Source organism: Glycine soja, chromosome 19 (genome assembly GCF_004193775.1).
Source record: "Glycine soja cultivar W05 chromosome 19, ASM419377v2, whole genome shotgun sequence".
In the NCBI taxonomy this organism is placed as follows: Eukaryota; Viridiplantae; Streptophyta; class Magnoliopsida; order Fabales; family Fabaceae; genus Glycine; species Glycine soja.
Window position 1 is genome coordinate 45,672,838 of NC_041020.1, and position 27,467 is coordinate 45,700,304.

Sequence of the window (27,467 nt, forward strand, 5' to 3'; positions counted from 1 at the left end):
TGGTTTTTCATTTTTTTTTTTTAGTATCCACTTTAATGGCCGACTTATGCATGCTTCGTCATTTTCCCACTTTCTAATCAAACTGCACATATTTAATTGATATGAATGAAATTTGGCCTCTAGTAGGTATTTCCCCCGGGTGGGAAGGTACACCAGAGAGAAAGCCATTGCATATTTAATAAGAAAATGAAATCTGCTCTCTGTATGTGTGGGTTATTCATAAGCTTCAAATAAAAGATTTTTATAGAATTTTTATTCAATTAGAAAAAGTTAATTATGTATCTATTGGAATTTTATTTATTTTTATAATAATTAACTTAAAAGTAATATAAAGATAATTTTTTATTAGTTCATAGTCTCAAACTTTTTACACTAACAATGTACATTTATATACATAATACATATATGGAGATATTATGACAATTTTCTTTCTTGTTATATTTAATCCTTTTCTATAAAGACGGTACATTTTGATACTCAAGTTACTAATGTGCTTGATAAATGAGAGCTACAAATGAAAAATGAACAATTGGACCTTACCTTTTAATTAAGAGGATATTAATTTGAAATTACCTAGTGATAACAGCTTTTGATATAATGATTAAATTAGGATAAACTAGATTCTTCAACCTTTGTTTGGATAGTTATGTTTTCAAAGGACCGACATCTATTTGACTTTATGTTTGAGGGTCTTTCTAATATATGATCGAGGGGTTTTCGGTCATATAAGTACAATTATATTTGATTAGTGTATTAATCCTATTAATTAGAAGCCTTTTCGGCCGATTTATCAGGGAGTCCTTGAAGGTTGTGTTCTGTATATAGGTTATAACACTCTTTGTGCTCTTTTTAACTTCATCTTCATTTGCCTTGTAAAAACAAAATGTAATAGGAAAGTAAAAAGAGAGACAGATGAAAAAAAAAGTATATTATAGAAAAATAAATTCAAATACATGAATATCATTTTCCTAATTTGTAACAATCTCCGCAAGCTTTACCACGACAAGTACTCTTTCGTAGCTACAATCCTTCTGTTGTGCACTTCCGAGTAACCCTCGAATGTGATCTTATCTATTTGTTTATTCATTCATTGCCACTCTTTTATTTTATTTTTGAAATACCCTTTAGTTAAACATTAAGTCAACTAAGTAATAAAAGCGTTATAAACCATTTTTTGTTTATACTACTGACACTTTGGATATTTAACTAGCCTCCCGATCCATGCATGTATTTCAAATAATTTGTAAATTGAAAAATAAAGAAATTAATCTCACACATTTTTTAGAATATAAGAAATATATAAATAAGAATATAAGGAATACTCCGACGTCCTTTATATAAAATATTTCTGTATCCAAAATAGTCGAACTAACTTCAACATCTTATGATTACATTTAGTAAAAAGTAAAATTTCTAACAACACACATTTCGTTAAATAATTTATTACCCGCGCATTTCTTTTAGTTAAAAGGTATATAATTATAAAATTAGATTCACGCCAATAAAAGTTTACATATAAATTATGAGAATGAATAGAAAATCTAAAGGGTTTTCTTTTCAAAAGAAAAAGGTTCTCTAGTTGACTGATTTTTTGGTAAAAACTCTGATCTAGCAAATGATTCTTTTAGGCAGCATTTTTTTGGGAAAAAATTTTTCATAGTAAAAAATTATGATTCTTCAAAATCATGATTCTTAAATATGATTAAAATCTATTTAGTTAGTCATAAATATTCTTAAAAATATTTAATAAGTTTTTTAGAATAATTTTTAAAATAATTTGATTCCCTCTCCTGGTGCCACATTGATGTAACTCAATGCTCTAATATTTCACCTATCATGTATAAATGCCGAAGGAAATAAGAGAATTAAAGTGGTAATATATATATATATATATATATATATAACATGAAGGATGATAAAATTTAAAGCTTAAAAATAGAACAATTTTTTATATGTAGAAATTAAAAATAAGTATAAAGAACTTATAACAACTTACTTAGCCTCTCAAGTAATAAGTTGGATCCCTTAGTTAGAACTGAAATTTATTTAGACAAAACATTTTAAAAAAGGTAAATACAATTTACCAAAAAATAAAATAAAATAAAAGGAGGTGGGATACAGCGATTTCATGGCTGACTCTGACTTCAGTATATGTACCAGTTACTTGTCTTACTAAATTACTACCATATTCTATCTTTCTTATGCAGAAGTACTTGAAAATTAACTTTGTTTAATCTGCTTCGGGGATAAACTATTCATAGCTGGAAGCATTAGTCCTAACATTCCCTGTCTATGTATGTCTTGGTACATTATTTTGGTGAGTGAAATGAATTCCTAAAAGTATATACTTTTAGAGTTATGGGCATTTGTATTTAATCATAATAACATAGTGCCGTGACAAAGTATTTTTTTTTCTCAAAGAGAAACAGTCTTTCTGTTTCAGCAGAAGGACGTACAGCAACTCATGTATATCTGACTTAAAAAAATCTTTGCTGAAAGATACTTCTCTTCCTATAAATATCAGTCTTCAAAGTCATTTTTTCCCAAGCTTCTCACAGCTTGCATAGTTGTTATTTTGTTCCTTCCTTCCTTCTAGAACTTGCTATATCACACTACATTTTTGCAAGGTTTGTTCTCAACTCCATATCTAATCATGGATATTGAGTCAACAACGCAAGTAAACAAGGGTGGATTTTTTTCTCGTTTGGGGAACTGCCTCGTGGCTATGCCTAGGAACTTCAAGACCAAGGTTATCAACTTCGCAAGAAGCATAACAAAGATTGGAAAAGATGACCCCAGACGAGTAATTCACTCATTAAAAGTGGCAATTGCTCTCACATTTGTGTCCTTGGTTTACTACTCAAGGCCTCTTTATGATGGCTTCGGAGTTGCGGGAATGTGGGCTGTTCTGACAGTGGTGGTAGTGTTTGAATTCAGCGTAGGTAAGTTTCAGACATCATATACACATTGCTTCTTATTATATAATTAAAGACCAAAGTCTGAAGAGTACTTAAAGATTAATGCTTTATTCCTAATAATTAACCAGGTGCAACCCTTAGCAAAGGTTTAAATAGAGGATTTGCTACATTATTAGCTGGTGCTTTAGGGGTTGGAGGGCAACACTTGGCCACTGCTTTTGGAGAAAGAGCAGAACCTATTGTCCTTGGAATCCTGGTCTTCAGTTTAGGTATATATACATATATATGCTATAAGTTTAATGATCATATACTAATAATTTAATACTGTTATTCAATCAAAAATCATTATTAATAAAATTATTGATGTAATTATCGTAAAAATAAACAAAGTTAACATTTGCTTCCTAATCAATGTGTTAAATGGTTTGTGTTGTGTTTTGCAGCCGCAGGGGCTACTTTTTTCAGATTTTTTCCAAAAATCAAGCAAAGATATGACTATGGGATTGTGGTATTTATATTGACATTTTGTTTGGTCGCTGTCTCGGGTTATAGAGTGGAAGAACTCTTCGAGCTTGCTCATCAGAGACTTTCAACAATTTTAATAGGAGCAGCAGCTTGCATGGTCATCTCCATTTTCATTTGTCCAGTATGGGCAGGTGAAGACCTTCACATGTTGGTGGCTTCCAATATTGAAAAGTTGGCAAATTATCTAGAAGGTAGTATATATATTTGATCCATCATTAATTAGTTTACATGCTTCTTTTTGTGATGCATAGGTGTTAATATGTCTAAAATAATTCTTACCATTTTCAGTATTCGAAACCGAATATTTTCATTGCTCGGAGGATACAAAAAAGTGTGAGAAGTCAGTTCTTGAAGGATATAAAAGTGTTCTTAATTCTAAAGCAAGTGAAGAATCCTTGGTAAGTTCTTTTTTGTTTCTTACTTCTGAGATATTATTCAACATTTTCATTTGCTAGATTGATCAAATATTAACGTTATATAATATTGCACAGGCAAATTTGGCAAGGTGGGAACCAGGACATGGCCGTTTTCCTCTTCGTCATCCTTGGAAGCAGTACTTGAAGATTGGAGCACTTACTCGTGAATGTGCTTACAAGATTGAAACCCTTAACAACTACCTCAACCCGGAAATCCAAGTAATATGTACATCGATCATTATTCTTTCTACGCGAAATATTTGAGACCTTCACTTCAATCTCTATTATCAGAACAATTTTAGCTTGAAAGTAACCAAGGAAAACAACTTCTAAAAAGAAAACGATTTTAAGCAAACTTTTAGCTGCAATTAATAAATATACACTTGTGAGAATACTCCAAAACCAAAAAAAAAAAAAAAACAATTTTAGCTTTATGAGTTTGAAGCTAATATGCATGCATTTTGGTTACTACAGGTATCTTTGGAATTCAAGTGTAAAGTTCAGGCACCATGCACAAAGATGACTTCAGAGTCCAACAAGGCATTAAAGGCAATATCTTCATCAATCAAAAAAATGACACACCCATCAGCTGCCAAAGTTCACATAGAAAATTCAAAAACTGCAATTGAAAACCTCAAAGTTGCCCTTGAAATCGTTTCGTTGAAAAATACTGATCTCCTCACCATAATCCCAGTTGCCACAGTTGCATCAATACTCGAAGAAATCACCAAGTCAGTGGAGAAAATATATGAGTCTGTTTCTGAGTTTTCTCACTTAGCCCACTTCAAGAGTGTTGTAGAACCCAATGTCTCACCAGAGAAGCCTCCCCTTCTTCATCGAGGTATCATAAAACCTGTTGTGGATATTGATAACACCGTCGACCATGTTGAAATTACGATCCCAGATATAACTACAGACTCTCTAGAGAAAGAAAAAGCACCAATAACAAAACCCTCCGAACATTTGTAAATAGTTGTCAATGTCAATTACTTGAGACTAGTTATTTGTCATGACTCAACATTCGTATTCCATAGTTTAGTTTAATAGTCTCCGATGTAATTCTACTCTTGCAATGTAGAGTATTTAGATTAAGGTTAGAAGATTTTTAATATTCTTACCTTAATTTAATTTCTTCGATCTTTACGTTTCTGTTGATCGTGGGTTTGGTTTTGCTTTAGCCCCCCACGTTTGATGTTGTTCGTTTTTTTTTTTCCTTCTTTTCAGTTCTTAATAAGATTTGGCGGTACTGCATATGATGGTTAGGATTTTTGGTGTCAACCTAGTAGCTAGTTGAGATCATTGGTTCTAGCTTGATGTTTTGCGCTGCTAATTTTATAAATAAAAAAGTTCAACGTTTTCTCTTCTGTGACAGGTTATGCTAGCTGTCATTTTATTTACTAAATGATAAACTATAGCTATGCTCTCAACCACACTTGGTGCTTTGCCTCCTTTCTATGCCTACTGTATTCTGCTTTTTGATAAAAATTCATGGTGAGCCACAAATTGTTAGTGAAGTTAAAACAAAATTGACATAGCCATTATGGGTGCTAGCTACGTTGATGCCTGGAACGTGGAACTCTAAAAGCAAATTGCTGGATGGCTAGTAAACATAGGACCTTAAGTATTTCACGACAAATTAAGATTAATTTAATTTGAAAGCCAAAATACACTTTATCAAAATAAAAGGGGGGGAAATAAAGGGTAAAGGGGTCCCCTATGAACGGTATGGAGTTTAGCCCCCAAAGGACGAGTACGGAGTAATTGTTTAAAGTATTTTATTTGTGAATTTATTTTTGTATAATAGCATCTTACAATTTTTCAATAACCATGAAAGACACATGAAGAGAAGAAGAAGTTTGTCATAAAATGAATGAGGTAATTGAAAAGAAAAAAAAAAAGAGTTGCTAAAATTTGTAAAAAAATAAAATAAAAATAGAATTTCATTTTTTATTTTTGAGCTTAATTGATATACAAGATAAATTAGTTGACATAAAATAATTTTATGACGACTAGTAATATTTGACACGTGATTTTTTTAATAATTTATCTAAAAATGAATAATAATACATTAAAATTTGTTAATTACATTACGATTAAAAACTTTCATTTCGGCATTGAAAATAATGATTTTTGGAAAAATTGGATATCACAAAATGAAAATTTGAATAATTAAAATTTATCTCAAATGAAGTATCCAAGTTTCGAAACAAAGGTATAATTAGTCTCTTTCAAGCAATGTTTAATGAAAAAACTAAGTTAGACCGAATCAGAATTAAACGAATAAATCATGAACCAGCGAAATCTAGAGTTAAAATATTATTCGATTTAACTATGATGATTAACATGAGTTGAATCAGAAGCAACAATTGTTGCATCCCACGCATCATCAAACTTTTCGTACAATGCTAAATTTTATTAATCTGACTCTATTTTATTATGTAATATTACTAGAGTTGAATATCTTTTATAAATATTTTAAATATATAAACATTTTCTTAATTTTGTAGTAAAAATTATTAACGATTAAAGTATATTTTTAATTATTAATTATTATTGGTCATTATAGATATATAGTTAATTATATATCTGATAGATATTGATTTTAAAACATAATTATGTGTTAGATAAGGTATTAATTTAAATAATTATTATGAAATTATATTTCAAGCAACCTAATGTTAGAGTTCTTAACCACAATAAAAAATTAAAACTAAATATTTGTATGAAATGAATTTTATAATTATATATTTTTAAAATAAAATCTAAATTCAAGATATGTGTGTTATGAACAAAATATACTGAGAACAATGTTATAAAATATATATTATAGATTGTATTTTTCATTGTAGTTTAATTTGGTACTAAAATCCATGTCATTTAATTTTGTCTTAATCATTCAATTCATCAGAGAATGAAACTTTGACTAGTCCAAAATTTGACTAGGAGATAAATAAAGTCTATTAAAAAAATATTTATAATTTAATCTTAACTTTAAGATATTAACTAATTGTGTTTAATCACTTAGTTTTATGTCAATTGATTTATATAATAATAGCATGCATTATGTTAAAAAAAATATTTCAATCAAATCAATGTTATACGCAGATTTTCATAGTTATTACAAATTAATTTAATTTTTTAAAAATGAATTTAATTTGTAGAACTCCTAAAGATGTCACATGTAAATTTCCTTTTCGAAAATATTTTTCTTTTTTTATATAGTATAGACAGATTTTGGTCATCATGCATGTATATTAATTCAAATTGATTATTGATTTTGAGAGAAGTAATTTCTTTATTTTTTTATATACGTGGGAAGAATTGATTCTAGACATGAGATCCACAAATCACATTTTATTTACACTCCAAAAATAATTTAACTGTACCAACTAAACAAAATCAAACTAACTCACTTTTTAAAATAATATCCAAACACGCACGTACAAATCAATTTTCTTAAACCAAAAAATTTCTTAAAATTAATTCTACTAGATTCATTTTTTTTTCAAAAATATTTCTACAAGACCCGTAGTCAACTTCTAATATACAAAGGTTTTGATATTTAAGCGACTAGATAGAGCATAAGGTAAATAAAGCGAACCCCTGCCTTTTTGCTTCTAAGAATGCTAGTTTGGATAAGCGATTAAATTTTCTATATTGCGGATTACGTTGAATTTAACTTAGCACGTTTATGTATAGACAGAACACAGCTTTCTTTGACCTTACGGAAGTAGTGATCGTGCGTTAAATTGGTGGAGATTGATGCGCATAGCAGTTCGTGTTGGGTTGTAATTAGCCTTAATTTGGAGTCTTGGACGTGACTTATGAGCCCTTTTTAAGATAACAAGTTGTGCAAGCAATAAACGACGAAGTAGCTTATCGTACGTTAAACATGAGAAATTCGTACCCCTCATCAACCAACTAACTAGTCTTTCTATAATTGACACGAGCCACCTCGCTACAAGAAACACATGGAGTTATATTGCCTTATATTTATGACTTAAATTAATATTTAAATTTGAAGTATTATGTTTGAATCGTATTGTTGTATTAAAACTTTGTTTTGATATATTATGATTACTCTCGTGTTGAAAACTAAATCTATAATTAAATTGTCGCTTAAAAGTTTAAGTTTATAGGATGCTTTGTTCCTTTCCTTTGGGCAATATGATAAACTAATATTCTTTCTTTGAGAAACAAATTATAGCATGTGCAAGCCAATATAGCATGTGCAACTAATATTCATTCAATTTTTCAACTCCACTTAACAAAAAAATGCAAATAACATACATAAATACAAAGATCTAGTTTACGTTTATAGGAGAGAAAAATTAGGATAAATGAATTTTCTTCTAAAAGAAAATCAACTTACTATATACTTTATATTTTAGAGTAACTGCATAAGTTTGTTTTAATTTATAAAAAAAGATTGAGGATTCCTTGAGGCTTGAGCAAATATAATGTTTTCCATATATAGGGTACGGAAAGATGCATGCTTCATTGGAAACTAAAGTTCGTGACAGAGTATCCATCTGAATATACCTCTTGGGAAACCCAAAGAGACAGAAAAAGGGGAGGGGGGAGTCTTTATATAGTACGATACTAGTGACATGAAACTCTTCACGTACCATTAGTTAATGGCATATATGTGTGTTATTCTGTGTTTTTCTATTTCAATTTCTTCATGCATGTTTCAAAATTACCCACTGGAATTGATTTAATAGTGAGAGTTTGAGTAATTTACACGAGATCTTAGATTCAAATTTCTTAATCATCATTTTATAAAAAAAAATTGAATATTAAATTCTCGATTTTCAGGACTTTTAATAATCCCACTTTGAACATATGTGAAACCACCACTAAACTTTGCCGCTTAAACATAACACTGTCAATATTTTTTCCCTTCATCTGCAAATGACTTTTAAGAAATGAAATGCGTACGGGCATATATTAATTAACGATATACCGTATTTAAAGTAACGGTGAGTACCCAGAGCGAGGTTTTAATATTAATCCAAAGTGAAAGAGAATTTTGAAACATGGTAAACACAATTGCGATCTATCAATCCCAATAAATACTAGAATAAAAAGCAGTTTGTATAATAATCCTAAATAGTAAAAGGTAAGCAGAGTTAAACAAGCATTGAATTCTTATACTTTACTGCTTAGAAAGTGCACAATAAGACAAAGGTAAAAAGACAAAAAAACTGTGCTAGAGTTACTTCTGTGTTCTGTCTTCCAATGACTCGGACAAGCAGTGCGTGGGTATTATAATAATCCAAGAGCTCAAGCTCAAGCAATATCTAGAAAGCTGCACCTCTGCTACTAAATCACTTGGATCTTAAAAAATAACGTGGACAAATATAAGTATAAGAAAATAGTTTATTAGATGCATGAATTTATCAGAAGTGTCTTCCTAAAAGATGCTCGACTTTGCTTGATCGTAAATGAAAATAGTCACATAAATTTTTTTTTGAGAAAAATGTGATTTTAGTCTCTATGTACTTTCAGTCAAACATGATCATAATTTCTATATCTTCATGTTGATAAATTTAGTCCTCAATTTTTTAGAAACATTAACCCTTTCTAACTTAAAAAAACAGGTTATTAGATGTATGAATTTATCGGTTGCTTGATTGTAAATGAAAATAGCTACATAAAACAGGTTATTAGATGCATGAATCTATCAGTTGCTTGATTGTAAATGAAAATGGCTACAATAAAAACTTTAAAGAAAAATGTAATTTTAATCCTTATATCTTCTATAAAACATGATCAAGGTCTTTTACTTATATATTAAAAATTTTGATTATCAATTTTAAGAAACATATGGATTTAGTCACTCTTATATAACTTCAAGAAACACGATGAACTCTTAGAGAAAAGAGATTAAATTTACATATTTTTTAAATTTTAAGGACCCAATTTATTGATATACTTTATTTAATTGAAAGTATGAACTAAAAACATATTTTTTTCAAAACTTTTTCTAGTTTGCAGGATGTCTGTATAATGAAGAATCAAGCTTCTTACAATAATCAACAAAAGGTACTTTTGGAATTTCATTGCAAGAATTTAAGGATTATTCTGTATAACTAACATGCATAACACTATAGGATTAATTAGCAGAAGAACCCTATATTTCTATATACTTTGTATAACCCACTTATCACCATACAAGCCCTTGATTCACATACATGCAACTTCTGTAACAAGTAAAAGATTTGAAGTGTACCAAACATGCATCTGGTATCTCTTATTTCCTATCAACTTTGAGAACCCATCTTAATTTGTTTCCCGGTAGTAAAAGTAGACATGCATTTGGGCACAATCGCACGATATACCTGATCGATGGTACAGGATAGCAGAGGTAAGTATGGGCTAAATGAGATTAATCCCAATTCCAATGCCTTACCACTGGGTGAGGGTTATCTTGAAACCTAATTCTTAGTAGGAGGGTTACCAGACTTGATCAATGGGAATCACATGCCTATATGTCAACTTGCACTATCAAATGAAACGGTTATTAATTAGCTAATGAATGCAAAGTGCACCGCACGCTATGTATGTAAAGCTGAGCGTGAAAGTAATATGACAAGGTTGGCAATATAACTTCTACTACTTCTGCACCAGCAAAAACGAAGTCTTTTTTGTGGCATACATTGGTCAAGACTTTCTGAGGTTTATAATAAAAGATTTCAACTTGACATTGGGACTCAATATAATATTTGCTGGTCAAAAGAGTGGGTCAGCTAAAAGAAAAAGATTGGTGCTAAAATAAAGAATAAACTCAGAAAAGAATGATAAAAAAAATAGAATATAGAGAAGAGGTAAATATAGAAAATAATCTAAAATTCAGCTGAAATTAATTATTTTGTTTAACGTTTAATATCGACTTTAAAATTATCCTTTATGCTTATGAATTCATGTTAGCCTTCTCCATTGAAAGGTTATCACTGAAAAATAAAGGTTAATTAACTTTAAGGTTAATTCATTATAAAGAAATTGACCCACCTTATTTACAGTGAATTATAAATAACTACTAACCTATGATTTTTTTTTTACGACGCTAAGTTGACTCACTAATTTTTTTACGAAATTTTATTTACATAGAAAAGCTTAGAATAATGTGAATGTTTTCATATTCTAAAGTCAAAATAAGCTATCAACCGTATCATGATAAAAAAAATAAAAAATACCAACCGTGTCAAAAATTTACGGTGAATTATAAATCACTTACCAAATTTAATAGAATTAACCCAAAACCTATCCCCACGTCACCCATTAATTTGTCTAAAGTTTGATTAGCACCTGACTTTTGTTGCCCCATTCCAAATTAAGTGGCGTGATGTTTCATGCCTAGTTCCCCTAAACAAGTGGAATATGGAGTTGAAAATGTCATCCTTCAACGCTCCCCCCCCCCCCCCCCCCCCCCCTTTAATTCCTTCAATGTTTCTCCCTCCTTCTTACTACTAACTAAAAAGGCTAAATGGTCTTTATCTTATTTTATTTGTTCAATTTAACTTTTTTATTAAAAATAATTATTTTAGTCTTTTAATTTTTTTTTTAAATTAATTCAAATTAATCATTATGTCAATTTATAATTAACACCATTAATAATATTCAAATTCTAGCGGCTAAAATAAGAATGACAAAATAGTGTCATCTTTCACACCCTAATCCCCTTTTGAAATCAAATTAGGAGCCACCAAATTCAAAATCATTCACAAAATAAATTCAAAATCAAACAACACAATCCTAGCCAGATTGTTCTAATTCTAAAAATTAATTAAAAATACCACAAGATAACAAATTGGGGGTGGTGGGAGCTAGTGTGGGGAGGAGTGTGTAGTAGATGCACTCTAGTTCATGGAGCAAGTGTTGTTCTTGGAGTTTGGTGATGGTTGGAGAAGAGGTTGCGGTGTTGTAGGGTGTGATAGGTTGAAGAGGGTCAAGAATGGAGTTGGTTGTGGAAGAGTAGAGGGGCATTGTTTTGTGCACAACATAATTGTTGATACACCCAACAAAATAGTAAAATTCCATTTTCATTCTTCCATAAAGCTGATATGGATTGACAAATTTGTAAGTCCAATACAGATTGGGCAATCCGTGTTGGACTTACGGATTCACCAATTCATATGAGGTCCAAACGATGTCAATGTAAACAAATTAATTATTAAATAAAAATTAATTGTCATAAAATTTATTATCTAAATTTACATGTGCATTAAATATACATTAGAAATTTTATCGTTATATATAACGACATTAATTATTTTATAACATAATTGATCTATTAGTTCAGTTGATTAGAGCGTCGTACTAATAATGCAAAAGTTACAGGTTCGATTTCTGCATGGACCATTAATTTTAAATTAATTTATAAAACATATTTTAAAAAAAATTAAAAAAATGGTTTGGGTCTCATACAGATTGGTCAATCCATAAACCCAATACGGATTAACATCGTCTAGGCCTCATATGAATTGGTCAATCCGTAAGCCTCATACTAATTTATGGAAGGAAAAAAATGGAATTTTATTGTTTTGTTAGGTGTACCAGCAATTGTATTTTGTGTGCGTAGTAACAGCCAAAGTAGAGATGTTAAAGCGGATCCGTCCAACCCATTTTGTCCCGTCACACTTCTAGTCCATCAAAACAAATAAGTTGGATTGACCCACCTTCTAATGATGAAAATCCTAACACATCTGCTTAGGGGTGGGTTGGTAAGTCAGCTCGTCAAAAATAAAAAAAAATAGTATCTTATTTCATAAAATTAACACAAATAAATAAATTTAGTTAAGGAACATAAAATATATCAATTGTTAATCCTACATTTAATTTTAATATAAATTTTTCTAAAAGTGTTGGAGAAATTGAACTTATAAAATAATATAATAATAATGACAAATATATATATATATATTGATTTTCAACAACATTATAATTTTTAAAAAAATACAAAATGATTACTCATAGTCTAAATTCCTATTAGTATATATATATATGGCAGGCTGGCGGACCAATCGGTCCCGCTCCGCCCCATCATTGGTTCAGCAGGGCGAGCTAATGGGTTAAGTCACCTAATCCAATCCACCATTTTTGGCAGGAAAGTCCCCGGGACCAAGACCCACATTGTCACCCAAAAGAGGAGAGATAAGGTGGAGGCTGGGAGAGAAGGTCTGAAAGTGGAAAGGGTGAAAAAGAAAGAAATGATGGAAAAAGAGAAAGATTAAGAAGGAGAAGCAAAGAAAAAGCGTCTTTCCATCACTCGCTTTCTCTTCTGGCATTGTTGGCTCCATCTTTTTGCTTTCTCCATTTTTGCCTTTTTGAATTTATGGGTGAAAATGACAATGATGGAAGAGGTCGGTGTTAAAGATAAAGAAAGAATAACGTGTTTTTTTTTATGATTTTTAGTTGCCAGTATCTTAATATTATTAATGATGTTAATTTTAACCTAACGAAAGAATATTTTGAAATAATTAGAAAACATAAAACACTAAGATAAACTTTTTAAAAAATAAAGAATATATCTAGAAAAAAAATAAGATAAAAGATCAAATTAATCATTTAATCAACTAAAAAATAACAAATATTTCCCTGTGCAGAGTGGACAACCCCCATGAAGTCCTATTAATTTTCTGATAAGTGACGTTAATCTGTCCACAGTTATAAACATTCTAAATCATGGACGGCGATTTCTCCAATCATTTTGACTTGTGCTCTTGAAGGATATCATAACCGAACAATTTATTTCATGTTAAACCGATGCAAATTCATTACAGCTTATTCTCACAAGTTACGTGGGAGAACGTTCAGTTACTTTACATTAGACATTAGCTTTCTACACGTGTTTTGGTAAATATTGAACTACATCACTTACAAAAACAAAAAGAACTACAAAATTTAAGGATTGAAAACTTAGCAGGCACCTAACACAAGCAACTGTAAAACAAACTACAAACTCAAACCACTAAATCTATTCACCAGCTATCCATAAATTTTTCTACCTAAAGGCATTTAGATGATGGCTTTACAGTACTGCTTGTCATAATCTGGTGTGACAAGTTTTCCTTCAAACATTCAAACTAGTCAATCCATTCACCAGCCATAGATAGGATTTTCTACCTGTGGAGGCAAGAGATGAAGGTCTTTACAGTGCTGCTTATCGTAGTCACGTGTCCCAGGTATTGCTCCTGTACATAATCTCAGAAATTCATTCCCAGTGAGACAATAGTGAGCAAATGCTAAGCCTCCATCTACTAGTTCTGTCAGATTAGGCATTGATGCTGACTTAGCAATGAGCTTCCCCTTATCTACCCTTGACTTTTCGCCATTATTTTCCTTGTTCAGGATTCCGTCAAGCTCCGAATATTCCATAAATCTTTGAGTAGCAGCCTCCCAAGAAAGTTGATATCTTTGCTCAGGTGTTAGAGGATAAGGCTCATTTTCTAAAGCTTCTTTTACTTTTGTCACAAAGTCTTCGGATGTCCTGTAAGTCAAACAGTTGGGAAATGACCTGAAGAACTCATTTGATGGATGATCAGCACAAACTACAAATTTGCCCATGGCAAGTGCCTCAGCTGTAGCTGTGCATAGCACATCGCTAATGCTGGGATTTATAAAGACTTTGTACCTACAATAAATAAGAACCAAATTTAATCAAAACAAGTTCCAGATGGAGTCTGGGTATGTAAAGCATGAGAAAGAATCATGTGTAGGTGAATGTGCATTTATGCATGTATAAAAAAAATAGCTTTGGATATTGCATTTTCTAATCACATAATCAATTAATTCAATTCACTTTATGAAGATAGGGGGGATTAAAAGATAACTCAGTTCCATGTATCAATAGATGCAACTTAATGGATTACTTTCTCCATTTCATTTAGGTATGTTTCACAACAATGTGGGGACCGTTGTAGTGAATTTATATCTTACTATATTTGAAGCTCAATTTTCAAAGTGTACCTACCTGTGAAGAGAATCGTCTGCATGATCTCTTCCTTTCTGAAAGTTGAGATTCAAATCCAACCTTCTGGCTGCACTCTGTACTTCATTAGCATCCTCTCCATTTCCAAATACATCCAACTTGAAGCCATCAAGGTCAGCCTTGTGCTTTGCTAATAAATCTATCAACTCCTTGTATCCCTTTGCCCACACCATCTTTCCCAAGAAATACGCCCCTTTTGTAAAGGCTTTCTGCCCTAGCTCCCTCTCTGCAGCAATCTTTTCTCCAATTTTCAAGAATTTGGGATTCACACCATGAACATTGCAAATTACAGACTTTGGTAAATCCTGAGTAGCAGCTGAGAGACGAAGAACCTGAATATAAATCATAAATAATTTAGTCCCTTTTTGTCTTGTTTCATTTAGTTCTTTTATGATGAAAGAACTCCATGACAAATTTATCAACAAAAACACCGAAACCATTTCTAGTAATCTACCGAGTTAGGTAGCATTTGACCTAGAGATTTCTGGATTTCTCTTCCCCTTATTAAAAGGAAAAGTCAGGCTATAAAAAAGCTTTAAAAAAGGAAACTTTCAAAACAAAAACCCAAAATAATCTTCTATAGAAGCTAATTGAAGGAGCTTCTGGTTTTAAGGAGAAGGGAAGCCCAAAAAAGTTGAGTCAATTAGCTTCTACTTAATCCAAGCTTACATACTAGGATGATAAATTCTCATACCTTGTGGCAGTATGCTCTTGTAACCCAGTTGTTTATGTGTTTCACGAAGAATGCTTGGAGTGCCCCATTTTTCTCCCTCTTGATGTATTCTAAGTAATTTGTGTGGACAATACCAACAACATGGTTGAATTTGTCCGTCCAACGCTTACCATGATGATACCAATTCAAATGTTCTGGTTCTTCCAGGATAGCAATGTCAGCATCCCTGGATGGTATAAATTGAGAAGTATCTCCAGCAGGTATTATACTCCGTCTTGCTTTCGAAAACTACACATGAGAATTTCAAAATGTAAGAACCGACAGTAGTGATATGAAACATAAAGGAAATAGCTAACTTTACCAAAAAGTTACCTTCCCGGGATAAAAAGAAATTTTGAAGTCTGCCTTGAAACCAATCCTTTCCTCAAGCCAGCTACGTATATAAGCTTCCTGTTCTTCTGGCGAAGTAAAAGTGACATTGCTGGGATAAACTAGTTCTTGATCTGATTTACAAAGCCATGGAACCAGCAGAGTGACTTTCTGCTTAGCAGATTGTGATAAATATGCAGCTCGAAATAGTGGGTTTACAGCTGTTCCTGTCATCCAAGGAAGACTAGCAGTTGTGACTATTGCAACATGTCTTTCATTGTCCAATGGAACATGCTTTGCATGGTCTGTCCAGAATCCACCTTCATACCGGTGCCCTGTGCTCTGAAGGACACTTGCTATTCGTAAATCCAATTCATCATTTATGTTTCCATTCCCTAGAACAGAAGATTCTTCCCCAGAGAGGGTATGCAATAGATGATGGTTTTTGCATTTGCTATACAAGCTTTCTACTATTTTGTCACATATGTCTGCAATGCAATCACATTTGAAAGAATCATCAAAATTGAATAGCAGACCAAGTGAATCCTAAACTGTAAACTAACTGACTACCTAGAAAACTACAGCAAAGAAACCAAAGATATAATCCTGCCAGCTCATGAAAAATTGATCTTGCACCAAATTTGAGGAAAATTAAATAACTATAAGCATCTTATCAAGCACTAGAAATTTTCACTTGCTTGAAAATTATGACGCGTTAATTTCATTTTAGTATAAGTTGCTCAGAATAGAAAACAGTATTTGACTAAAGGGAAAAGTTTTGAGCAAGACTAAGTAAAGTTTAACAATCAGATTGACTACAATTATTTTCAACAAGAAATCATTAGATTAGATGGTACGAGTCAATTTTTAGTGTCTTTGAACAATATATCTGCATCGACTCACCATGTGCATGCCCTTGTTATAGAGTTGCATCAAATGTGTGACTATTAAATCACATTGTTGAATAATTAAGGAATGAGGCAGCTAACAACTACATCAGAAGCTGACGCCTTCCAGCTTGCCAATCACAAAACAAGAATAACACAGTGATATAGCTTAGCAAGACAAATGCCAAAAAGAAGACAAGAAAACAGACATGAGGAATTATTATGTTGTAAAACATAGCATTAGGTTGTTTCATGCACTTAATTTACCAGTAAATTGGAAAGAATGTTTATACCAAGCATTGACTGCTTAAAATTTTAGGAGGGGGGGACTAACAGGGTGATTTACAAACACAAGAATGTAGAAACAAAAAATCACATTCCATCGAAAGCGAAGATGTTTCTAGAAAAGCATACTTATTAAAACAAAACACAAACATAAACTTTCAGATAAGATATATAAAGTGGAAATCCCATAAAAGTTGTGCATAACTATGTACCTCTTTTCACTCCAAGATGGTCCAAAAATGGACCAGACTGTTTTACAATGTAGGCCAGAAGTTCAGATACATCCAATGGCGGCACTTCCTGTGAAATATGCATTTAAATGTTAGCCATAGTTCATGATTCAAATCAAGGCCACAAGTTCAGGACAGACAAGAATCAGTGCTCAGGAAAGTTAATGACACTATTGAATTCATCCATAGCATCTATGTCATGCTTAAGCGACTTGGCCCCTATTTCTTTGGCATCATATATCCAACCAATCTTCTCCTAACCGATTGCTCTAATGTCTAAATTAAAACATTAATGTTGCTCACATGCCGACTAACTGAAGGATATAGTTTTTAATATCTAGCTAAATAAAATCTAAAGAGTAGTGGGATTTTATGCCTAGAGGAGCTGTTTAAGGATCCATGGACTCGTGTACTGATTGTATTCAACAAGGTATCATGTGTATGCATATGCATAGTGATCCATTGAAAGTTAGATTAGGGCCTTTCACTGACCAGTCACATAGAAGTTTCTTCTTGTTTCTTTACACAAAGAGCAAAATATTTTACCAGAGCCCCAGGCATATTCATATGAACAAATGAAACTAAACATATTACACACAAACCTTTGACTCCTGAGGTTCCTTGCACATTGATTTCTGCAAGAAAGTCAAGAAACGAACATGTAAATTCTCAGAACAAAAGCACTTATCAAATTTATGCTCAAATGCACAAAAAAACATATATCACCAATTACAACAGTACAACGCCAGTTAAAAACACAAACTGGAACACGCATCAAACAAAGAACACTTAATGGTGGTAAATCACATGCATGAGCATAACATATGATTAGCTGAAAATAAACAAAATAAAACTGTAATATATTCACACACCCCAACCAACAAATGGCTTGACCTCACTACTGTTGCACCCACCCCCAAAATTTGGGGCTCTTGCAAAAATCATGTCAAAGTTTTTTCTAAAATTCTTTCGATGAATAGTTATTAAAACATCCAGCAACAAGAACAACCAAATACAACAAGCAAGTTCACTCCTACTAACAGTTAGTATCACCCAAGCTCTACCAGTAATTTTTCACAAAAAAGTGGTTTTTACCAGGGAAGAATCTTCCTCCCAAGTTGTTATTGTAACCCCAATAATCCAACAGTACAGAAAATTTTCTTTGACAAATACAATGGTTCAGCCAAGCAAGCTCTTCCTCCAAGGAAATAATGACTTAAGCCACAATGAAAAACCCTACCCAAATTCTTGTTATAAAGCCAAACACACACACGGAAACACTATAATTCAGTTGAAACCAAGTAAATAACTAAAAAGGGTAAGAAGCACAAACCAAGCTAGACTTGAATTTCTCGACGAATTCACTGTTCTTGAACGCCTCAAAAGACGAACCACGCTTCTCAAACTCCTTGAACCGCGTCTTCAAGACTCGAATCGGTTCCCAATCCCTAGATTCACCCTCGCCATCGTTTTTCCACTCCTCCCAGAAACTCAACCTCCTCCTTCTCCTCTTTTCAAAATCCACAATCCCCTCCTCCTCCTCCTGCCCCACCTCCTCCGCCGACACAATCGCGTTCTTAATCGCGGAAAGGTTTATTCTAATCTGCGTCCTAGGGCGCCACTTCTCCAGAACCTTCTTACTGAAGTCGGGGGACGAGTACGCGCGCCGAATCTCCGACAGCTTGGGGCGCAGACTCTTGACGAACTCGATCTCCTTGGGCGGCGGAGAGCGCATCGCCGGCACGGAGAACGGCGGCGTGGCGGAATTGAAGAAGTTCTCGAGCTCGCGATCAAACGAAGTCGCTAGGTCCTTGAACGAGTTCGCTCGGTCCCGCATCAGACGGAGATCCGCGTCGGCCGAGTCGCGAACCTCGCGCCAGCCCTTGGAGATGAACGAGAACGCGTTCGACGAGGTTGGAGTTTGCGGATGCGTCGCCATGGCGAAACAACGCTGGCGTGTGTTTCGTAGAGTGTGTGTGCAACGCGGAAGAAGAAGAATAACAATGTGTTGTGTTTCGTAGGAGCCACACAACCAAGTTTTAACGGTTAAGATTTTCGGAAATTCTCTCGAAGATTGGTTTTGCCACGTGGAAGGGGCACGTGCTGTGGTGATGTGGCGAGATCAGGTTGGACCACGTGGAGTCGTGCTGATTATGGACTTTGGACGGAGGGGAGAATATTCGAGTCGCACAAAGGAGATATACTTATTAAATTAGTGACGGAAGTGTTTTTTAGTCCCGGCTTTCTGGAAGTAGGGATGAAAAAGTCAAATAAAAATAAGTTTTTTTTTAGGATAAATAAAAAGAAGTTAAAGATAAGAGAAAAGTGATAATACTATGATTTTGATTAAAAAAAATATTGAGAAAAAACAATAAATAAAAAAGAAGAGATGTAACAGAAAACAAAATAGAGATAAGATGTCAAATGAAATTTCAAAATATGTTATTGTTGAAGAAAATTTTAAAAAAGCATTCTTGGGCGTGAGTTTTTTTATTTAATATAATTATTCTAATTTTTATATATACAATAAAATAAATATTTATTTTTTTCATAATAAAAATTTGTAATAAATAAATATTATAAATATAAAGATTATATTTTAAATTTATGATAAATCCTTTATGCTGTAATGTAAAGTTACTTTAAACTAAATAATAATTTTTTTAATTTTTTTATTAAAAATTTATTTAAAAAAATGAGAAGTATATGTTGAAAGAGATAAGCAGTTAAGAAAATTAAATACTAGAGTAATAACAATTAACAACTCTTAAAGGAACTCTTGTTCAAAAATAAATAAATAAATAAAGGTCCTAAAACGTTTTCAATAAATCGTTACTCCTAAAATGTTTTTCAACTTTTTAACATTGTTTTTTTTAATTAAAATTATCAATAAATATGACTTGTTATTATCACATGTTTAAATGATATTTAAAAAAATTGTGTAAGTTTGAAATAAAAAAAATATATGTAATTTTTTAAAATCTAATAACATGTATATAATTTTGAAAAGAAAAAAAAAAGACATACTTTAAGTTTCTTAAACATTGAGGGAGATACTTGAAATTTGCTCTGAAGTATAACATTAACATTTTGTATCCCACTTCTTTTCCTCTTTCTAATAAATTATTCCAGGCAAACAAGAATGACAGTATCAGTAGTAGTAGGAAGAGAATACCAATTTCTATTAAATAGTTACTCAAATTAAATTGATTCATTGAAGCAAGCTAAAGATGTAGAAGTTGTAATAATTACGGGTGTTACTAATTATTGTATAAATCATAGAAGATTATAAAAAAAAAATTAACACGTTCAAACTCATAATCATTATTATCCAAGTACTGCATAATAATGCGTACAAACAAGTGACGGTCTGGTTGAAGCTAAGTTGATGAGAAGCAATTGACACCAACAGCAACGATATGAAAGTATGGAAGAAAAGAACGATCCACAAAATCTCTCTTTCTGGCTGGTGAGCAAACAATTCACAACATCCAATGAAGATATCTTCATGGTAAACTACATTTTCTCACAAAAGATATATTTGATTTGGCCCGTTTGGAAGTTACCTCAACCCATAACCATTACCATGATGACTTTACATCACAACACATTACGAATGTGAACCCACTATATTTTGTCCCATTGTGTTTCTTATTTTATTTTATTTTTCCGTTTGGTGTAGCTTCAATCACGCAACACGCGGGTCACTGTTTCAGTTACAATTCAATAATGGAAAGAATGCTCATCTCATCAGACAATGACATGTTATTATGGGTCGCTCAACTCAAGGACCCTTATAATACCTATCCGTCTTAGCTGATTTCTCATTTTGGGCTCTTCGGGCCAGATTTGGAATGAAATTTTTTTTATTCATTTGTATAAAAATATTTTTTAAAAAATAAAAAATGTATAAAATTAAAACTTAACCACTAACTCAGTCCCAGGGAACATTTCTAACACAAGGCCGAGAAAAAACAATAACAATGTAAATACAACCTAAATTAAATATCAAAATCTTAATATAACAAATTAATATTATTTGTACATTCAACTTAAACAGGTTAAACAAATCTTCTAAAGCTTGTTAGATTTACGGGCTTAGATGGATCCACGGATCTCAGTTTGTATATCCACCCCAATTAAAAGTACACACTTATTAAACTCATAAATTTTTTAATAAAAAATTCCTCTTTTAATTATTTAAATTTTTAAAGAATTGAAATTGTATTTTTTTATAACAATTTTTATTAAAGGAAATTACAAGGATTTTTTTTGTCCTTTAAAAGATTACCAATACCAATATCTATTTGTCTGTCTTACCTTAAAATGATATGCATGAGATTGGATTTCTTAAACACTTAAAATTATGACATAATATTATAATAATATTCTCACATTTTAGCCTGTATTCATAACCAAGTCCTAAACCTTAATCAGTTGAAACATCTCTTTGATATTCAATTCAGTAAAATTGAAAATGCATGCAGTCAGGTTGACAAAATAATATAAAACTATTAACTTCCGGGTTTTTCTACTTGTTTTTCTTTCACTAATTTCTTGGTACATCATCAAGAAATGAGTTTTCCATATTTTGACAGAGTCCTATCATTTCCCTACCATGCATATACAGCACTTTAATTTGCCAAAATATAATATGAGACTTTACAATTGAGAAGTAATTTATCCGTAGCTTAAAAGCTGCAGAACACAGAAAACAACTTGTCGTTTTGTGCTAAAAAAAATCTTTCTTTTATATGTAAGCTAGTTCACCTATGTTAGAACTTAGAAGTCTATCTGAGATTGCCTTCCAAATAAAAGCTACGACTTTCAATGGGACCAGTAACTTATAGGAGAAATTTTTGTATTTTGGAGAAGACATGCTTAGGAAATAAAATTAAAAAGGATATAAATTCTTACATTTTTTAAAAAAGATTGAAGAGGCTAAGGTCATTGTTCATTACTCACGGCCCTGAGAACCACCATTTTGACCAATCTGTTTGGACAGCTTTCCTTTGAATGAATGAGATTGTATCCCGACACCATCAAATTGTTTTTCACAATTTATGTAACTTAGGCAATAAAATTTTATATAATACAAATTAATATATAGATGATCACATGGAGATCTTTAAGTGACACTTATTTCTGTTTTTTATACAAAATATTAATTATTATTTATTTTTTATTCTATTCGTGAAGTAATGATATTTTTTTCTTTTTAAATAAAATATATACTATCATATATTTTTAGAGCCTTTTTTCTTTGTTTTTTATCTTTTAAAAGTAATATAAATAAATAAATTAAATGAATTTATTAGTATTTTATATTAAATTATTTTTATTATAATTAATTTAAGAATTTATCTCCTCTTTCATGTTTTTCTTTAATTTACTATCTTTGCTGATGCATTTTTTGCTACCCATTTTTGTTGCCTTGAGAGCAGATAAAAGATCTAATGCAAGATTTAGCATCCAAGTACATCATTCCAAATATGGAGCAAAAAATTCGTTTACTCAATCAACAGGTCTTTTATGTTTTGCCCTTTAATTTGTTATTTCAGACCCAATATTTATTATTTTGACCTATATTCTGATACCCTTTTCTATAATGTCTTTTATTTATTTTTTTAGGTTTCTGCAACACGAAAAGGATTTAAAAACCAAATAAAAAATTTATGGTGGAGAAAAGGGAAAGAAGACTGTGCAGATTCGCTCAATGGTCACACTTATGTTATATTTATTTATTTACTCTGTCTGTCCTTAGTTATAATTATAAGATTTTTTTTAGAAATTTGTTTGTCCTACATACTCTAGATGTATTAATTATTTATTTTCCTTACTTATTTTTGTTTTATTATTCTTTCTCCAAACATTAATCATAAACAAGTGAATAGAAAAATAATAAAAAAATAATTTTAGAATGATAATACAAATTATTGATAAATATAACAGTGATTAACTAAATTAATTATTTTACTTAAAGGGATGTGAATGAGTTGAAAGAGTCAATGATAGACAAATGAAGTATATGTTATGATAGAATATACATGTATGTATCATTCAATTTCTTGCATTTTTCTAATATGGTTTTGGTTTCCATTGTTGAAGGTATGACTTTAATTCCATTGAATCCCAGATTCGAGTTTTGGGTGATTATGCTTTCATGTTAGGAGATTATGAAGTTGCCTTGTCAAATTATCGCCTAATTTCCACCGAATACAAGATTGATAAAGCCTGGAAGCGTTATGCTGGTGTGCAGGTAATTTTATTTTTTATATTTCAAATGCAGTGGGCTTTCTGATGATGCATGGTTGTTACATGGGTTCAAATTACTAAGATTAGGATTTTCTGTAGAGAAGCAGTGGAAGGATGTTGAATTGGATTCAGTTTTTACTTAAAATATGAAACATTGAAACACTGGAAATATTGTAGATGAGAGAGTTGACATGGCTCTTAGTTTTCAGAATTTCAGACGCACTTGATGCCTTTATTAGTCATGCTTAATGTGGCTATTGATTATTAAAGATGTTGTTGTTGGACATTGTAGTTTTATAATGTTACTTATTTGCACTTATCATATAATTTGAACAAATAATTTTACATCCATAATCCTCGCAGATGCAGTCCAAGATTAGCGCTTTCTTCAAATCTACTACCTCCGATTCCTCTTCCGTCTCTGCCGACAATGACGACGACTTGTCCATCTGGGAGAAGCAGCAACACCATATCATCAACACCTACACCCGAAGGCCTCCAAACCCTAACGCCGTTATTCCTTCGGTGGTCAAAAACAAGAAGAGGAGCTACGCCCAATTCCACCTCGATTTCGGCCAATCCGATTTCCTCTTACGCGCCTGTTCCACTTGCGGAATCAATTTCACTCCCGGCGACCCAGACGACGAGAAATCCCACAACCACTTTCACAAATCCTACACCCAGGGGATACAATTCAGAGTAACTTCTCTGCTTCCACTCTCTCTTTTCTCCCTTGTTTTTTCCCAATTTATCTTATTCCTTCTCCCATTCTTCTGCAGGGTTGGACCAAAGAAAATGTTATCCCTCTTCCCACCCTCGAAGCGGGTCGAATCATTTTGGTTTCGGAGATCGACCTCACTTCTCACAGAAGAATAGTTGAGCAGGTCGTGAGTATGATGGAAATTGAGCTTGGGTGTGGATGGATCCTTCACGACCTCTTTAAGGTGTATCTGTTTGTTTCTCTTCACAGGGTTGTTGGGTGCCTCGTTGCAGAACCAATTGAAAAGGCATTCAAAGTTGTGTCTGGCTCTCCTGATAGCGTGAAGAAAAGGGAAGTGAGGACGCGTTCTACCACTCTTCGGTTTGGGAATGTTATTTTCCAAAGGGAGGTTGAAAAAAAAGTTGCTTCCTTGAGTGATTCTGAAAGGATGGAAGGTGCAATCTTCTGTGATAGCAAACCAACCACCGCTGCTTGTGGCATTAGGGCCATTTGGGTTGCTCCCTCTAACAGAAGAAAAGGAATTGCAAGCAAATTGCTTGATGCCGTGAGGTAAAGTAAATTAAATTTGGCTTAACTTGCCATTTCTGATGGGCAATTAAAGCCCAATTCATTAGGGAAATCTTCAAAGCTTGTAAACAACTGAAATCTCCTGTAGCATCTGTAGATTAAGACATTAAGATTAGCTTAACAGTGAGGAGTTTGAATGAGATTGTAGGTTTAAATTATGTTGCGTGTATTATTATGCAAAGAGAATGATGCATAGATCCAACTAGTACATAGGTAATGGAACACGGCTTTAGGTAAACATCACATCTCTGGAAGTTTTAATACTAGCTGCATTGGATGAGTGCTAATTGGTTAGTCTGTGTTTTGGTTTCACAATAGGAAGCATCAAAATAATACGTAATACTAATTATATCTCTGAAAGCTTTAATACTAGCTGCATTGAATGAGTGCTAATTGGTTAGTGTGTGTTTGGTTTCACAATAGTAAATGTTAAGAGTTGATTTTGCCTCCTGTCAAACATATAAGATTGATTTTGCCTTAATTTTGATCTGATTAGAAGAGATAAAAGTAGATTTTCATTAGGTTGAAAATTTACAAGTTTTACATAAAAAAATTTCGAGAATAAAAACATCTAAACCCTCTAGTGTCATTTCAATTTTTCAAAATTAATTTTGTGAAATCAATTTTGGAAACTCTCACCTAAATGCAACGATTCTTCAACCAGTTGCTAGTTTAGTGATTTGTTTATGGTCTACTTTAAATTGGCGGCAGGAAGAGTTTCTGCAAGGATCTTGAGCTTGAACGTTCTCAACTAGCATTCTCTCAGCCAACCTCAGCTGGAAAGGCATTGGCAACAAGTTACACTGGCACTGGATCATTCTTGGCGTATTAAAGCCAACAAAACTATTGGTTACTACTACTATTTCGTACTGACAGATAAAGCCATGTTTAGATTAGTGATTACTTCTATTGACTGTTAATTAACAAAAACATAAGCTATTATTCTTGTAAAGTATAACATTTTTAGCCCATATAAGTATGAATCTTTGATTTCGTTGCTTCTTATTGTTGTAAGCCTTTTGTCATCCCGAATTGATTTACCCATTAGGTTCTTGAGTATCAGAGTTGTGGCGTGTTTGGAATATCGCCAGTTTTAAGACTACTACAACTGTGGTTGAAGCATTTTAATATATGTTTGGTTTTGTTCTGCAAACTTTTGTTTTCGAAACAAGTTCTAAAATATAAATAATTTTATTTCAAATTCAACTTTAAACAAAATTTATAGAATTATTCTTGAATGATTTTGATATAATGATAATTGTAAAAGCAAAAAATGTAATATAATGAATTGAATGATTTAAAAGAAAAATTTGAAGTCTTTTAACTCAAGGGGATGCCTTTAGAAGGCTTAAAATAGTCGCTGGGTTGCTGTCACATGCTATGCAACACTATTTAAATATTTATTCGATCCTCATCTGTTACAGTAGTATGTTATGAACTTTAGAAATTAGAAATTTAAAAATATCATAATTTGTTCGCTAAATTGCTAGGATTAGAGGGAAAACCAACAGGCTCACCAACGATGGACGCAAAAAGCACCATTTAGCTTTTTCAATTGACTTATACCTGACCTTTAGTGTTTGTTTGTAGAATTGATTTTGAATTAATATAATTTTACAGATTGTTTTCAAAATAGTATCTTACAGGTTGGTTTTTCTTTACATAAATTAATCATTTAGGTTTGAAAAATAATAATTATTTACGTAATAATTTAATTAAGGCTTAAACATACTTTTAGTTTTTGCAATTTATCATATATTTTTTTTCGTTCTTGTATAAATTATATTTATTTTATTTTTTGTCCTCATATTATTTTAGATAACATTTTTTATTGTTCAAAACGCTATCTAAAATACTTTAAGTACTAAAAATAAAATAAATATAATTTACAAGGATTAAAAACAAAAAAATAATTTAAAAAAAACCAAAAGTAAAAAAATAGTTAAACCTTTACTTAATCCATAATTTTCAACCTCATCTGTCATTTATTCACGGACTCCTAAAGCGTTTTAAAAGTTACCTAAAAAACACAAACAATATAATATTAACTTAACCATTACAATTGCTGTAAAAAAAAAAACTTAACAACTACAATTTACATGTAATTATGATGAGAGAGTTTTTATGGTACCCTAAATTTTTTTAGGAATTTTGAGACTATTGGTTTTTTAACCAATAAAACTGCTATGTCATTTGGCTTCTCAATAATAAAAGAAACTTTTAAAAAAAAAATCCTTGATTAATTAAAATGTTGTTTTAAAAAAATTGAAATCACAACTATTTTAAATTAAAAATCTAATTAAACATAAGTTTAGAAGTTTGACCCTAATCTTCTTCACCATATAAACCAATAGTGTTTTAGAGTGACTATTTTAAATTAAAAATCTAATTAATTCTTTTAGAGTGACTATTACGCTCAAGAGAAATAAAATTGCAAATATATTAATATTGTGTGTACAAAATTAACCTTTGTTGACATTATAAAATTTCTCATATAAAATTGCAATTTCATTCCAAAAACGTAATTGTATTCATAAAAGAGGAAAACTTTCGTCTCTTTTAGATATTCTTGTTAGTATTACTATAGATAAGTACAAAGGTAAGAAAAAAGAAAAGAGGGAATTTATA

The 27,467-nt window shown here is 31.7% G+C and overlaps 3 protein-coding genes across 4 annotated transcripts; 2 read left to right on the forward strand and 1 right to left on the reverse strand.

Annotated features, from left to right (window-relative positions):
* The first annotated feature begins 2,562 nt into the window (after positions 1-2,562).
* LOC114399776 (aluminum-activated malate transporter 8-like) lies at positions 2,563-5,223 on the forward strand. The gene is made up of 6 exons (XM_028361993.1): positions 2,563-2,942; positions 3,047-3,187; positions 3,362-3,634; positions 3,732-3,841; positions 3,935-4,078; positions 4,334-5,223. The coding sequence occupies exons 1-6, from the start codon at positions 2,654-2,656 to the stop codon at positions 4,826-4,828; spliced, it is 1,452 nt and encodes a 483-aa protein (XP_028217794.1). The 5' UTR covers positions 2,563-2,653; the 3' UTR covers positions 4,829-5,223.
* An 8,369-nt stretch (positions 5,224-13,592) lies between these two features.
* On the reverse strand, positions 13,593-19,309 carry LOC114399117 (digalactosyldiacylglycerol synthase 1, chloroplastic-like). Its single transcript, XM_028361231.1, has 7 exons — positions 18,630-19,309; positions 17,899-17,931; positions 17,279-17,366; positions 15,898-16,382; positions 15,547-15,813; positions 14,835-15,184; positions 13,593-14,495 (listed from the first exon to the last, which is right to left on the reverse strand). The coding sequence occupies exons 1-7, from the start codon at positions 19,233-19,235 to the stop codon at positions 13,961-13,963; spliced, it is 2,364 nt and encodes a 787-aa protein (XP_028217032.1). The 5' UTR covers positions 19,236-19,309; the 3' UTR covers positions 13,593-13,960.
* Positions 19,310-23,359: 4,050 nt separating this feature from the next.
* On the forward strand, positions 23,360-25,941 carry LOC114397927 (protein CHROMOSOME TRANSMISSION FIDELITY 7-like). 2 transcript variants are annotated; one of them, XM_028359994.1, is made up of 5 exons: positions 23,676-23,789; positions 23,822-23,823; positions 23,915-24,250; positions 24,331-24,821; positions 25,551-25,941. In XM_028359994.1, the coding sequence occupies exons 1-5, from the start codon at positions 23,729-23,731 to the stop codon at positions 25,669-25,671; spliced, it is 1,011 nt and encodes a 336-aa protein (XP_028215795.1). In that variant the 5' UTR covers positions 23,676-23,728; the 3' UTR covers positions 25,672-25,941. The 2 variants fall into 2 exon arrangements, with proteins under 2 accessions (XP_028215794.1, XP_028215795.1); XM_028359993.1 differs by lacking the exons at positions 23,676-23,789; positions 23,822-23,823 and adding an exon at positions 23,360-23,555.
* The last annotated feature ends 1,526 nt before the right edge of the window (positions 25,942-27,467 follow it).